This window comes from Falco rusticolus, chromosome 7 (genome assembly GCF_015220075.1).
Source record: "Falco rusticolus isolate bFalRus1 chromosome 7, bFalRus1.pri, whole genome shotgun sequence".
Classification (NCBI taxonomy): Eukaryota; Metazoa; Chordata; class Aves; order Falconiformes; family Falconidae; genus Falco; species Falco rusticolus.
This window is the reverse complement of record NC_051193.1, coordinates 16,932,217-16,947,884: the sequence shown is the minus strand read 5'-3', so window position 1 is coordinate 16,947,884 and position 15,668 is coordinate 16,932,217. Positions and strand designations below refer to the sequence as shown.

General features: G+C 41.8%; 1 protein-coding gene across 1 annotated transcript; it reads left to right on the top strand.

Annotated features, from left to right (window-relative positions):
• Positions 1 to 1,009: 1,009 nt before the first annotated feature.
• ARPP19 (cAMP regulated phosphoprotein 19) lies at positions 1,010 to 13,369 on the top strand. The gene is made up of 3 exons (XM_037394235.1): positions 1,010 to 1,259; positions 6,194 to 6,316; positions 9,856 to 13,369. The coding sequence occupies exons 1-3, from the start codon at positions 1,215 to 1,217 to the stop codon at positions 10,024 to 10,026; spliced, it is 339 nt and encodes a 112-aa protein (XP_037250132.1). The 5' UTR covers positions 1,010 to 1,214; the 3' UTR covers positions 10,027 to 13,369.
• Positions 13,370 to 15,668: the final 2,299 nt, after the last annotated feature.

Genomic DNA, 15,668 nt, shown 5'->3' with positions numbered 1-15,668 from the left:
AGGGATACGTGCGTTCCTTGTGTTCCCTGCTACTACACCATGCTGGTCTCTGGACAAATCACTCAGTTGCTCAAAAAAATGCTTACAACTGCTGGTTGTAAGCAACGCGTAAAATTTGGCTGTGGCAAAATCCTTGATTTTACAGCTTGTTTTGATTGAGAGGCTTTCCTGACCTGTCTCGGCCTGCGTTCTGGACCTTTACCACCCCAGGCTTGTCCTTGCCACCCTTGCTGAGCCGTGCCCAAGGTGGCTCACCGCCACCAGCGAGCCGGTTATACACACTGCGTGGGAGGGCTGGAGCTCAGGACCACAGGAGAGCGGTGTAAGGTGCTAGGAGAAGGCATTTTGTGCTGAATAAGTGGAAATGTACATCCATTGAACGGACTAGTAAGTAAAAGCTATGCCCTGGTGTTCTCACAAGCCCTGTATTTGGGACCCCTGAAGGTTTGCTACTGGCGCGCTGTTGAAACCCCTCCTGCGTGTTCTTGAAGCCCCCAGGGAGCCCGACAGAGGTGATCGTACTGCCAAGAACCATGCAGTGAAAAGTAGATGAGGGAAGCAAATACTTCCCATAACTCGATACCAGGCCATTAAGAACTTCCAACGGACTGAGCCCTCCCGTCCTGTCAGCTGGCATCTGGGATTCCAAGCAGATCCCAAGCAAAGCCCCGAGGGTTCGGCTCCCCGTGTCACCCGTGGGAGCAGCCACACGAGCCAGCGGCCGCTACGCAGCAAAGGCCGTTCCCCCTCACCCCGGGGCCGGGCGGGCCGCGCAGGCCGCGGCGGGGCCTGGGTGCGGCCGGCGGTGCGGGCCCGGCCTGTGGTAGCCGCACCCGGGCTGCCCGCTGGGGCGCGGCCGTGCCCCGGTGCGGCGGGCGGGCCTCTGCCAGCGTCAGCCTTTGTGCTTCGAGCGCAGGCGGCCGCCCTCCGCCGGGGCCCGCCGGGCCCGGGTCGCCAGGAGGGCCCCGGAGCCGAGACCCGCCGCCCCGCAGCGCCCAGCGGCGGCCGTGACGCCAGGGGGCGGGGGCGGCGCTGGGAGCGCGGCTGCGCCGCGGGCAGGCTGAGCGCGGAGGAAGTCTGGTCCCGCCGGCGCGCCGTCGTGCGAGCGGCCGCCATCTTGTGCGGGAGGTGGTGGCAGCGCTGCGCTGCGCGGAGGAGCGGCGGTCGCGCCTCCCTCGGCTGCCCTCTCCCCGCCGTCGTGCTGCCGCGGCGCCATGTCTGCCGAGAGTCCCGAGCCCGCCTCGGCCGAGGAGCAGAAGGTGGGTGGCCGGCGGCCCCGCCGAGCAGCGGGAGGAGGCCCGCGGGGCTTCTCCCGCCTCCATCTGCGCGCTGAGGCGGAGCGGGGGAGCCGCGGCCGGGCCTCTCCCTCTCTCCGCCGGGGGAGCCTGGCGGGCCGCCGCGGCCCTTAAGGCAGCGGCTCCTGGGCCTGGCCGCTCTCCATGCCGCGGCGGGGGAGGAGCCGCGGCCCTTCCGCACCGCGGCGGGCAGCGGGGAGCCGAGCCGGCGGGCTCTTCGGCAGGCCGGGGCGCGGGGCCTGCGGGGAGCGGCGGGGCGGGCGCGGGCCCTGCCGCCCGCCGCGGCCTGGGGCTGGAGGCGGAGGAGCGGCACCGCCGTGCGCTGTTCTCCGGCAGATGGTCGGCGTGCGCTGCCCGGGGCGGGCTAATGGCGCTCCCTCGCTCCCCAGCCGGGCCTGGGCCCCGCTCCGCCTGCCAGGGCCGAACAGGTTCGGCTCCTGGTCACAGCGGTGGAGGCCAGCGAGAATCCGGTTGGCTAAGCGTTTGTTTCGCTTTTAGGAATTTTTCAGCTTTTAATGTAAGCGATTTAGGGCGACAGATAATCTGAAAACAATGGCTGTGACCTGTGCTAGGTAAGGGTTTTAGAAAGAATAACTGGCAGGGTTATCCTGTGATGACACTGTTATGTCATCTCGGTAGCTAATAACGTTATAGTTTTAAGTGGGTTTTGGCTACACAGATGACTGTGCTGTTAGCAGTTTCCCCCTGTGGAATGTGACTTTAAGAAACCGTGTGGGTTTCAGTTTTGTCATTGCTGTGTGGACTCGGTGCGATCTCCACAGTTATTTCTGCTAGGGAGAAGTTATGAAACACAAGTACCGCTTTGAAAGATGCTAAAAGAAAAGCCTTAATCTACCTCGGCTGTCAAGTTTTTGTTTAATAATTTACAATTTGTAATGTGAGTTAGGCGTACGAGTAGAGCTTAGGGGGTTAATATGGAATGATACCTTCTCAATAGGTGCAGTAATCAGAACCAGCTTCTGTGGTAGGTCTGTAATCTACCCTTAAATGTGCGTGTTCTGCAGCTCAACTTAACGTTCATATTAGGTAGATTACTGGAAGGATACTGTTCCTGTTCAAAGCCTATAAAAATAAGTCCCTGGCCTGTGCAGCACTCCTAGAATAGCTCTGTAATAAGAGCATGGTAAAACATGTGGTAGCAAGTTTATTGTAATGCCTTCTAGTGTGTTCTGATTAAGTCAGGTGACTGGGGCTGCCTTTGCCAAGTTTCAGACGGTAGCCTTGAAATCCAATGCTTATACACAGTTCTGAAAAATCACCTTTTATTTGAGGGATGGGAGTCCCTTACTGATCTGCTAGTTTAGTTTTAATACGATGAGGTGTTAAAGGCAAATTAATAACGTCAATATAATAAAACTTTGATTTCTGTGAGTTTATGTCGTGTCAGAATACTGTGATACCAGTGCTGTTACGGCATTGCAATATTAACCTCCGCTAAAACTCAGTGTCTGGGTAGGCAAAATTGAACATTGCCTCAGGTAATGCTTAGCTCTGAAATACTTATATAAACAACCCGTGCTGCAGTACTCATCTGTGTGCCTCAAAAAGATGAAGCCCCTAAATAAACTTTGAGGCAGTGTTTTTGTGATCAGGCCTCTTTTCTAAACTCTGACATGCTGTGAGAAGTTTGTGCACGTGGTAAGTGAGGAAGGTGTTACACAAGAGAGTGATATGAATTGAAAATTTGCCAAAGGCCGACGTTTCCTGTTCTCAGTGTGCGAACTCGGGATAGTGGCAGGGGCAAATTCAGCAACAAAGAAACTTCACATTGGAGAACATATGCTTGGTTGACTGACTGGTTTGGGCTTAAAAGCCTCCTGTATTTTTCAGGAAGCTGTTAGAGGTGGTGTGTTTTGTTTCTGGACTGGCTCTTGCCACATCAGTTCACTGTTGAGCTGTGCTGTTGTCATGCTTTTCCCATTTTCTGCTTTATGTTTTGTCTAATGTCTTGCTGAAGAGGATGAGCTCTTCATACCAGAGTTTTAAAAGGCTGATGGCTGTTTTTCTAGGCATTTGGTTCAGTTGTCCAACAGATAGGGAACTTTACACTGCTAGTACCTCTGTAAAGATGAAAAGCAAAAGCTATCCTTAGATGAGTTAGGTAATTACTGCCCTTCCTGGTAGATCCTTTTAATGAAGTAAGCAGACTTCATTAGCTGTGTCAAATTCCTGTAGAGAGCTAAAATTATAACTTTCGTGTGGTTGTCACTAGGAAGAAGAGCGTGGTATGTCTTTATTTCCGCCCCCCTCCCAAGAATTTTTTATTCTTGGTTGTTGCTTCTGTAACTCAAGGGAGACTGTTGTAAATGTATGAATAGCCTTGCTGGCTTGGGTTAAAGCCTCTGTGGCTCAACAGCACACCTCCAAGAGTGCTCAGTACCATCTAGTCCCCAGAGAAATATAAGGTTAGGACATGCACGCAGTCATCCTCCCCAGAAAACTATCCCAGGTCTCAGCAATCTGTGGTTTAAAAGCCTTCTGAGCTGCGAATGGATATCTCGAGTTGCTTTCGAATCCAGTCTAAATTCTTGGCACCCCTCTGTGACAAGGAGTTCTGCAGCTTAACTGTATTTCAGATGAGGAACTGTTGTCTTAATTATTTTTTGAACCTGCCATCAGCTGGTTTTGTTTGACACTCGAGGTCTTTGTGTTGAAATTCTTTAATTCATCTTAGGTAGTTTTTTGAGTCTTAGTTGTTCTTTGGTCATCATGAGTTAGTGACCATAGCCTGTATCCTTTTCAGCTGCATTGATGCATAACACAGTGTTTCATGTTTTGGTAGCCTGCTGTGTGATCATTTGTCAGCCCTGTGAGTTTGCATAAATGTCTCCTTTGATGCACTGTGAATACATATTTATATAAGCTATTTATTGTTGGCCCTCTGTTCTTAAAAAGTATTTCCTTTTGGTGAGTTTTGGCAAAACATGCCGCCATAAGTTCTTTGTCTGTTGGCTCAACAGTGAGTACCCAGTGATTCAGCATTAGATGTTGAAAATGTTTAGCTGAAAGGATTGCTTTTGAGAAAATTCAGACAGTGCCAGCATGATGGTAAAGCACAATAGGAAGAACAGCAGTTGAGGATTTATTTTTATAACATGTGAAAACTGTGGTCTTGTCTAGTATGATATCATACAGTGAGAAATAGTATATATAGTTCTATGTTCACTAGTGTCAGGGAAACTTTGCCCTTTATATGTATTTGTATTTTGTTGTGTTGTCATCTAATAAAAAATATTGGTTTCTGTATTCATGGAAGTTTCTCTGAAACTGTTAGGAGAATTTCTATCTTTCCTTGGTAGAACTGGTAATTCGGATTCCTGCTGTATTGTGCAAAAACTGTCTTTGAAATGTCTTGGCCTATTGGTTAGACGGTTATATTCTAAATCTGTTTTTATAACCATTGTTTCTGAGGCTCCTACCAGAAAGATGTTGAATATTATAGAACTTTGAGTTTTTATGAGATAGAGGAAAGCACTAGGGTTAGTGTAGTGGCTCTACTTTAGCACTTTGGCAGTTCTGGCTTAAGTAGCTCCCAGCTGCTTGTGTTCCTCTGTCCTCCCTGGGAGCTGCAGGGCTAACATACCCTTTTGTGCAGCTGCTTGGTGATCCAGACTGTGGAAACTGATCCAAATGAAACAGGGCGGGACGAGGGGGGTGGGGTGGCGGGGTGGTCAAGGATTTGTTGTTTTTCTGTTGAATTAATTTCTGTAACTCATTCCTGTGGAGTACATGCAGTCATTCTGACTGATGCAATGCAAGGATGATGACACGAATGGAAAAGAGTGTGAAGGGGCTGCCTAAGCAGCTCTAGGTGGATATGAAACCTTAGTCACAGGTGAACTTGAGGCCCTCTTGATTTCAATGGCCGTTCTTATTTCCTGCCTAAACGTCTTGCTGTCTTCAGGTTATGGTAACAATTCAACACTACAGCAGTCAGTGCAAATCAGTATACAGTTTCCCTGAACTAGCAATGGTTTACATGCAAAGGAAAAAAAAAAATAGGCCAGATACTGGGAAGTGGCAAAACAAGAATTTCAAATGGAAGATATTTTAGAAATGAGCTAATAGAAGAAATTGTACTTCATGCATCAAATTGCTGCATGGCCTGGAATAGATGAGCATAAAGTAGAGGTTAGTGTTGAAAGACTGGATGAATAAATTGCAGGTTTTGCCAAAATAGTATGTTCAAATGATTACTTTGAGCATCCATGTTTTACAGTATACTCACAAAATAGGCATTTTATTTTACACAACTGCACTCTCAGTCTTCATCCTCCTTTTAAGATAATTATAGACATGTATAGAGAAATACTGTATTGTTACTATTAATATGATAGCAGGCATGTTTTTGAGACTAAGCTGCTTTAACACTGTTCCACGATGAATATCAACACGTTGCAGTTAGAGCGGTCATACAGTCTAGATTGTGGCAGTCTGTGCAGCAAGTGCTAGTCTGTCTGTACCACTTCGCGATCAAACAGGGACAGTTGAAGAAGTCCTGTGGCGTTTGCCCAGCTTTCAACAGTTGTTTGTTCTTAGTGGAGCCCTTGCTTTGACCAAAAAATGTTTTTTGTTTGAGGGATATATTTTTTTATTTATTTATTACTTTGATTTTGGTATCCACTACTTTTATGTGAAACAGAAATGCACTGATTAGATGCAGACATATCTCCAGGAAGGGTATCTAAGATGGGAGGCTGAACTCCTACAGTTGCTGTCAGTATTCAAGAGAGAATGTATGAAAATGTCTTATCAAATAATTGGTATGTTCACTTGGTAGCAGCAATTGGCCTGTTAGTGAATTATCTGCAAAAGTATTCTGCATGAGTCATTCAGTACTGTAAATGAAATATATAATGATGCTCATTGTCTTTCAGGAAATGGAGGATAAGGTGATCAGCCCAGAAAAAGTTGAAGAAGCAAAATTGAAAGCAAGATATCCTCATCTGGGCCAGAAGCCAGGAGGCTCAGACTTCTTGAGAAAGAGGCTTCAAAAAGGGGTGAGTTCTTTATGTCCACGGGGTATGGATAAGAAATTCCCAAATTCCTGTATCTGTGATTTATTTTTTTTCCGCTCCACAGGCCTTTGCCTGAGTAAGCGTACCAAGAAATTTACGCTTTTGTCTGTGAAAGTACAAGGAAGAGAAATTTGTTTCCACAACCCAAATATGAATTGGCTGAGTAGCTGTTTACAGCATCAGTGGCTCAACTGCACCTTTAAGAAAAGACTAAACTTAGAAGCTGGCTTTGTGCTGCTGTGGTAGACTTCATAAAAAAACATAGTAAATACTAAGGGTCAGAATCTCATCCCTGTTTTGTACTGATCTTGCCTTGCTCATTGTGTCTGCAAAACGTATGTCCGCTCTTATTATCCATGTTTTTAGCACATGAAAGCTTGGTGTCCTCTGTGTTACACTAGGCAACATCTGACATCAGTGGCTTGAGAATGGTGGTGTAATTCTGAATATATACTCATAACCAAAAATAGAAGAGTGAAGAGTGAGTTAGACTTTTAATATTGTTCCACGTTTAAGCAGTGTCTCTTTAATTTCTTAGTTACTTAAATATTTTTTTTTTAGTTTAATTATGCATAAAGTGATTATGTAATGCCTTTCAGGCATGCTAGAACTCTATTCTTGGAATAATCCTAATATATCACTACTTCTGATGGTGCTTTCACTGCTGTCACACTGTTTTGTTTTGTTTCTTTTTTTCTTCTTTCTTTTTTTTTTTTTTTTTTTTTGCTATTGTCTAGGCCCTTTGAGTGCATGCAATGACTCCAGGTATACAACCTTCACAAACCAGCTGTTGGAGTTCAGTGCTGATCTAATTCTGTGCTATCTGGTAACATCTCCTGGGAATTGTTACTGTTGGCAGGTTTTTTTGGATAAGCTTTCTCTTGTAAGCTGGAGCATGTGCAGCATAGTTATTGGCTGCTGGGCACGGGCAGGTGGTAGATTAGGTGAATGCTTTTATGAGTTACGCTGTTAGGTGGTCAGAGGCAGCCTAAATGAGACTTCAGTGGGTTCAGTGTGTATGTAGACGCAGGAGGGAGAAGGTAGGTGTGTGTTGTGATAATCTGGGAAAACGGACCAGCATCCACTCCCTGAGGATGCATGGCCCTAAAGGAATGATGACTGCACTCAGTGCAAATTTGAGAAAAACTCACCACCAATAACAATCTGTACAATCTCTTCATCTTGATTACAGGACTGTTTAATGCAAAGATTATTGCAGCCTATGTTTTCAAATTTGAGCAGAGGTAGACCAGTGGGTATCTATGTTGACAAAGTGTTTGGGATTTTGCTACTTTGACGAAAGATGGCATAAGGTTGTGGATTCCAATTTGTAATCTGCCTTCTTCAGTTCTCTACTCCTGATGTGGTGGTAATAACTTTCTTCCTTTTTTATTATTTTTGTGTAGTGTGCTTAGTGTCTTAAATGAAGAAGCATCTTTATTTGATACAGATGCTGGATTTACTTCAGCCTGCCTGGATTGCTCAAGTTTAAAATAGAGTGAGGATAGTGAGTATGCTTTCAGATAGTGTTTCTGACACAGACACCTGGACATAGTCAGTTTGAAAGAGATGATCAAATAAAGGCCATCTATGAGAAGCTAGAGTAAATCAGAGGAAAATGCAGGAATAAGTTAAAGGAAGAAGTGGACTGATACGCTAATGCGTGAAAGGTGGTAGGTTTTCTCAGATATTTGAAATTTCATTTTTTTTCAAATTATACACATTGAAATTTATATAATCAACTGTAGCCCAGATATTCTTCAGTTTGGCAACTAGGACACACTCTGCCCCTTAATATTTGCTCTCCAGAAATGTTCTGCATTAGGTGCACACACCATTATTAGCACTGTTTCTCTAGAATAATAGTAGATGAGAACCATGCCACATCATGCTTCTGTAGAGGGATTCTGAGCACTTACATGAACAGAAATCTGTTAACAGCAGTAACACATCTAAAGACAGAGTAATTTTTTTATTACCTAGTTGCTGTTTGAAAGTTTCTTTTGGTTGCTTCAGTCTTAAGAGCAAAACATGAACACCTTTCTCCAAATCAGATTATGTTGTATCTCGAGATCTAGTGTGTAGGTGCGGTGCTAGAACGTTGTGGTGTGGTAAACATAGGGATTACACGGTCAAAAGGGTTGAATTGGGAAGGTTTATTCATAAAGTGTGTGGTTTAAATGTACTACTGACTGCATGGGAAGAACAGATTGGTAACTTTAAGGCTCTGGCTGGGAACATTTAAAGCTGCTTTCATGAGGCCTTGCACAAACACCCCTCCACCTCTCCATATTCCCCCTCCCCTTAGGTAAAGGCCAGTTCAGTCAGCTGTTCAAATTACTTCTAACAACTGCTGATACTGAACATTTTGCAGCTGGTTAGTATTAATGCAAAATAAAGAGTATGGTAGTAATACACTGCCTGGAAGCACTTAAACATGGCAGGTAATGGTATTGTTCAATATATACTGAATATATATATTCATATATAAAATAGCTGAGGAATAAGCCTATATAAAGCAAACTAGGGAGTGTTCTCTTCAGAAGTGACTGTGATTCTAAGCAGCAGTTGCTAGTGTAAATCTTTATCCTGAATCCAATTCTTTTGAACTCACATGCCAATTTATTCAGAATCATGGGTTACAAGTACCTTAATGATAGACCTCATGGTAAAGTGTAAACAAAACACAACTTTTCTTGCAAAATGTGTCAATGAGCAGTTGAGGACAATGCAGATCTTGGATGAAATGCCATGCCTCATCTTACCATGATGCAGACAAATCATAGAAGTCATTTGGCTTTAAAATCCATAGATAACTAAATATTTTGAGAAATCTGACAACAAAAAAGACTGTTAAAGGTTATGCTAATAAAAATATGCTGAAATATTAAGGAACACTTAGAAATTCAAACTTAATGTGCTCGCTTTTATATTCAGAAGAAACCTGGAGTGTGGGATAAGAATTTCTTTCCCATAGTGCTTTTCAGAAGGACTGCACAATAGATTTGACTTCACTAAATAATTGGTTTGGGAACTTTAGGGATTATAGTTTTGCTGTTTTAATGTATGCAGATAGGTTTTCTTGTTAGCATGTAGTTTTATGCTGCTTTGGTCTTCTGGTATGATAGAGCAGGCTCTGTTCTCCAGCTTTAGTTGATGCATTAGTTATTCTGTGTAGCAGAACTTGTTCACTGCAGCAAAATTTACAAATGCAAAGGTTTCACTTGTGAGACCAAAAGCTTTTGGGAAAACTTGGTCAAAAATAGTGTTCATGTATGGGGTGAGTTTAATGATTTATGTAGAACCGTAACTGTATATTTACCTAATGTTAAAAGAGTTTGGCTATGTGTGCTTAATAGTCTTGATACTATGTTTTTTTTTAACCAACGCAGAGCTACCTTGCCAAATTGGGAAGATTTTGTAACTTTTTAAAATGTAAAGAATCTATTCAACCATGTAATTCAGTGTATGCATCTGATAAGATTTCAGACTTTTAAATATGTGTGTGTTTTGTCTTCTAGCAAAAATACTTTGATTCTGGTGATTACAACATGGCTAAAGCGAAGATGAAGAATAAACAACTGCCTACTGCAGCTCCTGACAAGACAGAAGTTACTGGTGACCATATTCCTACTCCACAGGATCTTCCACAGCGGAAACCATCTCTTGTTGCTAGCAAGCTGGCTGGCTGACGAGAACAGCTGAACTGCATGATTATTCTCATTCCTGTTATTTCTCCTTAATAGTTATTTCTCACCCTCACATCCCCCTTTTTCTTTCTTACACTAAGTCATGAGACTGACAGCTTTGCAGGTAGCGATAGCATGTGCTGCTATTGTAAGGGAGTACTGTTAAGAGTAAAACGTGTAGTATTTGGACTAGTTGAGAACAATGCACTGATTAAAAAGGACAAGTTTGGTTGGAGCAATGTAATCTACTTGAAAATGTACATATTGCCCATTTCCTAGTGTAGGACTGGTTCCAGCAAGTGACATCGCAAGTTTTACAACTTCTAATGTTTCTGCTTTTGTTATTTCATCTTAATTACAGCATATTTGTATTTAATATAACCTCCAGTTGTGTTGGGTTTTTCTTCTGTGTTTGGGTTTGTTGTCTAAAATAGAGGTTTAGACCACAAGTTGCTAGATGGTACAGCATGTATAAAAACAAAGACAGGGCTCTGATTGAATTTTGTTTCTGCTTTTGAACTTGAACGGCCTTAAACCTGTTTCAGCTTTAACAATAGAGTTTTTACTTGGGCAATATTTGCCCATTCTGGTGTAACTCTTGTGAATCTAGTGCTTATTGACAACTGCCTGTTGAAGCTGGTATTCTTTTCAGTTCCGTAGCTTAGGACACACTTTTGTTGAAGATGTGAATGAAGTGTGCATGTGCATAGACTGTTGAATTCACTCTTGTGCCATTTTTGTAAATACAATAGTTTTGCACAACCTTTTGCAAACGTCTGTTAGTTTTACATTTTAAAAAGCAGATAATGTGCCAATCAAAGCACAAGTGATTCTGTATCTTTCAAAGTCTTGTCCTGAAACTAAGAGCCCAGAATCTTGCTACTGAAAGTAAAAACTGTATACCTGAAATTTGTGAAACACATTTACACTTGACTCAGCCTTATGCTTATGCAGTTGTATGTTTTGTTTTGCAACAACATCCAGCATTCAAATACAAATCCAGAATTTGCACCTGTCATGGTGGCAGGTGCCCTTTCTGTTCAGCAGCTCTTTAAGCTTTTAAAGCTGAAATGCTCTGTCTAATGACATGGAAGATGGCTAAATGTACTGTTCTGGAGAATTTCCTGTGTGGCAGACACCTAATCTAGGCTTGCTAAGATCTGATATGCAGTTGTCTTTGGGCTATTTTAGACTTCTGGAAGCAGAAGGGTATAATATTTTTTTTCTTGGACTCCTGAAGTGGTAGTAAACTATCTCCTTTTTGCTTTGTTATACAGCAGTCCCTCACTGGCTTTGGGGAAACAAGGAACTGGAAGTGATATTTATATAATGATCTGTTGAGAAATAGGTAACTTTTCATATCAGTAAATAGGAATGAACTTCATCTTTATGATGCAGGTTGTTAAGTACTAGATAGCCAAACTACATAGCTGATTTTAGACAGGTAACTTGATGAATTTAAAAGAGTGTGTGTTCATTGAAATCAGAATATTAAAAGTGTGGTATGATCCATAAAGTAATTGACTTTCATACAGGTAATACAGCCTTGATGTTCTTTGGGAGTATAAGAAACTCTTTAAAAAGGTCAGTTTATTGAATACCTTTGTGTTTAAAGGAATTCTCAAACAGCCTATTAAAAACAAAGCACCAACGTGGATATTATAAGAGAAAACAGTCTTGTCAGATGCATGGTTTTAGAAGGATGTGGTTTGTGTTGACATGTTTAGAAAGGTCTTACAGGATAAAGGACTGCTAGTCAAAAGAACTTTGGCCTGCCTTTTGTGCAATGGCCTCTTCTGAGGGCAAACATGAGGAAATGATCGAGAGAAAATGAATAGTCTTAATTTGGCCCTGTTTTGATAGGAAGATGAGCAAAGTAGATCAGTGTCTATGTAATGTCTTTGGTTCGGAGAAGTTATTCCGGAGAATTTAAAAATTACTAACCTGATGCTTTTCAAGTCTGTATAGTCTTTTTCTGGTAATTAAATGGGCTCTGTTAAGCCTGTCCTTATTGCTTATCCTCCACTAGTATTATAAAGAGTTTGATATTTGTGGAACAGGTTGAAGACACAGACCTACTTCTCTAAGAATTTGGGCTGGGAGAGTAGCAAGGAAACTGGATATATTGAAGCAAACTGCTTTTTATAGATGTTTGTCCTAATGTGAAAATCCCTCTTTATTTTTGTATGTATAAATGAAATTGAAACTTAATGATAGGACTGGGTCTGAAACAAATTTTGAACGGTTTAAGGTGACTTGCTGTGTATTGCCTGGTGCCACTATTCTGTAGCTCACATAAGGTGAGCTTTTGCGATGTTTGGGAAGATACTAAAAAAAAAAAAGCCATTTAAATTAAAACATTCCACTCACTTAGCTACAACTCAGCTTGTCCTGCTGGTTGGACAATACAAGCTCTTCTGATGTTCACGCAGTGACTTGCAGTTCTAAGATTGCTACAAATTCAGCTATGAATATATTATCCATGTGTATACTTGAAGTACTGTAATGCTAACTAGGTCAGTGACTGATTATGAGCCTTCACATCTGACAGACCTCAGCAGCAGGCACAGCTATTTTGATTCTATACACTGTATAAAACTTAAGTCCTATAATCACTTAACAGTAAATCAGACATGACTGCAAATCGATGCTTACTTTCAGCTTACTCCAGCAAGATAACTCAGCTATCCAAACTTATGTACATAATGTATTATATGAGTTTTACCATTTGATAATTGCCTTTTTCAAAGAAAACCTGTCCACACTGTAGACTGGCAGTCCCTTTCATATCTTGCATTTAAAGATAGACAGTGTTTAGTTATTAGAATAATACTCATGTAGGCTTATAATAGCAGTTAGCACCAACTTTTTATTTGAGATAAAGTGGATTAATTACAACTTCAGATATGTCCCCAAATCTGTAACACCAAAGGCTTCCCTCTCATTGTTCTTGATGTAGTAGGACAGTGTTTGTGTAAAGGCCACAGGAGTACATTTTGTTGGACATATTTACACCCAGTCAAGATGTTAAGGTGATAAAAATGTCAATTGTTCTTTACAAACTTACACATTGTATAGTATACAGAATAAATTGATCTACTTAGTTTTTATTGCAACGTGGAGGTTTGTCTCGTCTTTACTGTGGTTTCCTGAAAGATACTGCATACTTCGGTATTCTCTATGGAAAATTTCTAAAACCTAAATCTTGCTACTCTGTATCATTAAGAAAATGACTAGGCTTTGGTTTTAGTATGTTAGACTACAGAATTACTTTAATGTAATCGCATTTATATATATTTCAGTGCTTATTTTTCTAATAAGGCAATTAAAGCTTATTGTTTGAAAACTCCGTAACAGATGATTGTTTTGGTCCCTTGCAGAGTGAAGGGGATATCTGGGAATTAGCTTGCCATATAGAAGTTGGCATTGTTATAGACTGTTGGCCTGATTTCCAAGAAATCAAGATGCTGGAAAAAGTCCAGTTAATTTCATAATCAGCCTGTGATGTAGGGCTGATCTTTGTGCAACTTCATGATCCGTGTGGTGTATTTACACAGTTAGCTCAGTCATCAAGGTCATAGTAACGCCCTCTATCTAGGCTCTGCATCTCTAACAAAATGCAGAGAAAACTGTCCAATGTAAGTAGCATCGTTCAGAAACCGTGCTGAGGCAGTGCAGGGGCTGCGTTAACACTGGCATTAGTAACCTAAAGTCACTTACCTGAATTTCTGTATGGGGAGTGGCATCAGTTTTCAGGTGAAGTCAAACCATTTGCATATGAGCTTATTGCCCAAATCTGTTTGTAATTAGACCTGAGACAGTTATGGTTCCACAGATGTGTGCTTGGAGAAGCCTTGCATTTAGTGGCGGTGCTTGTAGGATATGACCACATTATTCAGGAGAGAGGCAAGATTGCAGTAACTTGTTTATTTGATGTCTGGGGGGCTTGCTGGGAGCTTTGGAAGAACAGACTGTGTCCATGGTTTGTGTATTGGGTTTTGTTTTTTTTTTTTTAAACTTGGTGTTGGGCTGAATGTGTGATTTGATTATTTATTCCTGCTTTAGTACAAGCGAGCCACCCTCTTTCACATTCACATCTTTGGGTTTTTCATTCCAGTTTCTGGCATCTATAGATCCAAGAGTAACTTGAAATCTGAAAAGTTCCATGGATATTCAAAGCATTTATTCCCATTAAATATTTATCTTGAAAACGCTTCTGGAGTACTCACACAGAGGCAGACAGCCTTGAGCTCAACTGAAGTGCTTGAAAAAGCTTTCGTTTAGGGACAGATGACTGAATTGTCCCTGTCTTTCACAGGCAGTACATCTTCGTTACAGCAAGGATGCTGCTTGATGTATGTTCATGGTAAATATTCTTGTGTATTTATAGCAGGCACAGAAGTCTGTTTATTTACTGCTTTGGAAAATATTGACAAAGCCTCCACCAGTTTTGGTTGGATGTTTGACTTTGGTTTAAAATGGGAACATGAAAGTACTTTTTGTTTGTGACTGTCTAAATTTAATGACAGATTTCAGTTTGGTTTAGTTTTTTTTTACCTTAATGGCCAACAATGTTGTAGCTCTTACTAAAAGAGCAATATGGTTGGATAATCTGTCAATTTCTTTGACGATATTACAGAACAATCAAATAACTGTCATTGACATTCCTGTTTTTGGGAATCTCTACAGAGACTGGATTCAATTTCTTGCTTGTACTTCTGTCTGTTAGTACAGTGGGGTTGTTTTTCTTACTGGGTTTGAAGAGAAAACAACTGTTAAAAGTCTTCCTGGAGAAACAGCATTTGGATTTTTAAAATGTGTGGTGTTGAATTACATGGATGAAATTACACAGATGCTTAAATGCAAGAATGGGAGCTGTGAATTCTTCTGAACTTCAGTTCTGTTCTCAGGTGATGGTTTTTATACAGTTGAAAAAAAATCTGGCTAATACATGGAAAAGGAAGTAGGTATGTGACGTTCTGGAGACCAGAGGAGTCTTCCTAGTATAGGCATAGATGGATAGAGGCAAGCTTTCTGCTTGGGAATATCATGATGTAGGTTTTGGTTTGTCTTTTTTTCGTAAGGCCAAAAAGCCTGGAAATAAATCCCAAGCGTTGCTGGGAGAATGTGCGCATGGTATGTGATTTTCTCTCTTCCTACCTATCTCTTGCATTACATTTCAGAGTTCTCGACTGGTAACTTCAGTCAGTACTGGCTGAAACCAGCCCTGTTTGTTTCCTACAGCTAGAAGTTACAGGCTTCGTCCTTGTAGTGTGAGAACATAGGAAAGGGTTGCAAGGGGATTTTAGCCTATGAACTTCTCAGTTTTGTCTTTCTGGTGAAAGCTGCTTGGGGCTAAACTGATGGTCAATGTTGAATATATAAATGCTTTTCTGAAGGAGTGGATAGGCCCATCCACTGTACCACATAAGCCATCTCATGTTCCTTATGTTACCACTATATATTATTTCTGCGCATCTAATGGTTTCTGTTTTTTGTTTGGCCAACAGAAAATCCACTGCTCACTTGCAGTACAGTGTAACAACAACAGAATAGGAAATCCGAATTGAGAAGGGGATTTTTCTGCCACAGTTGAACAGAACATAGATGTAAGAAAAGAGATAGGAGATGCAGGAGATGCATCT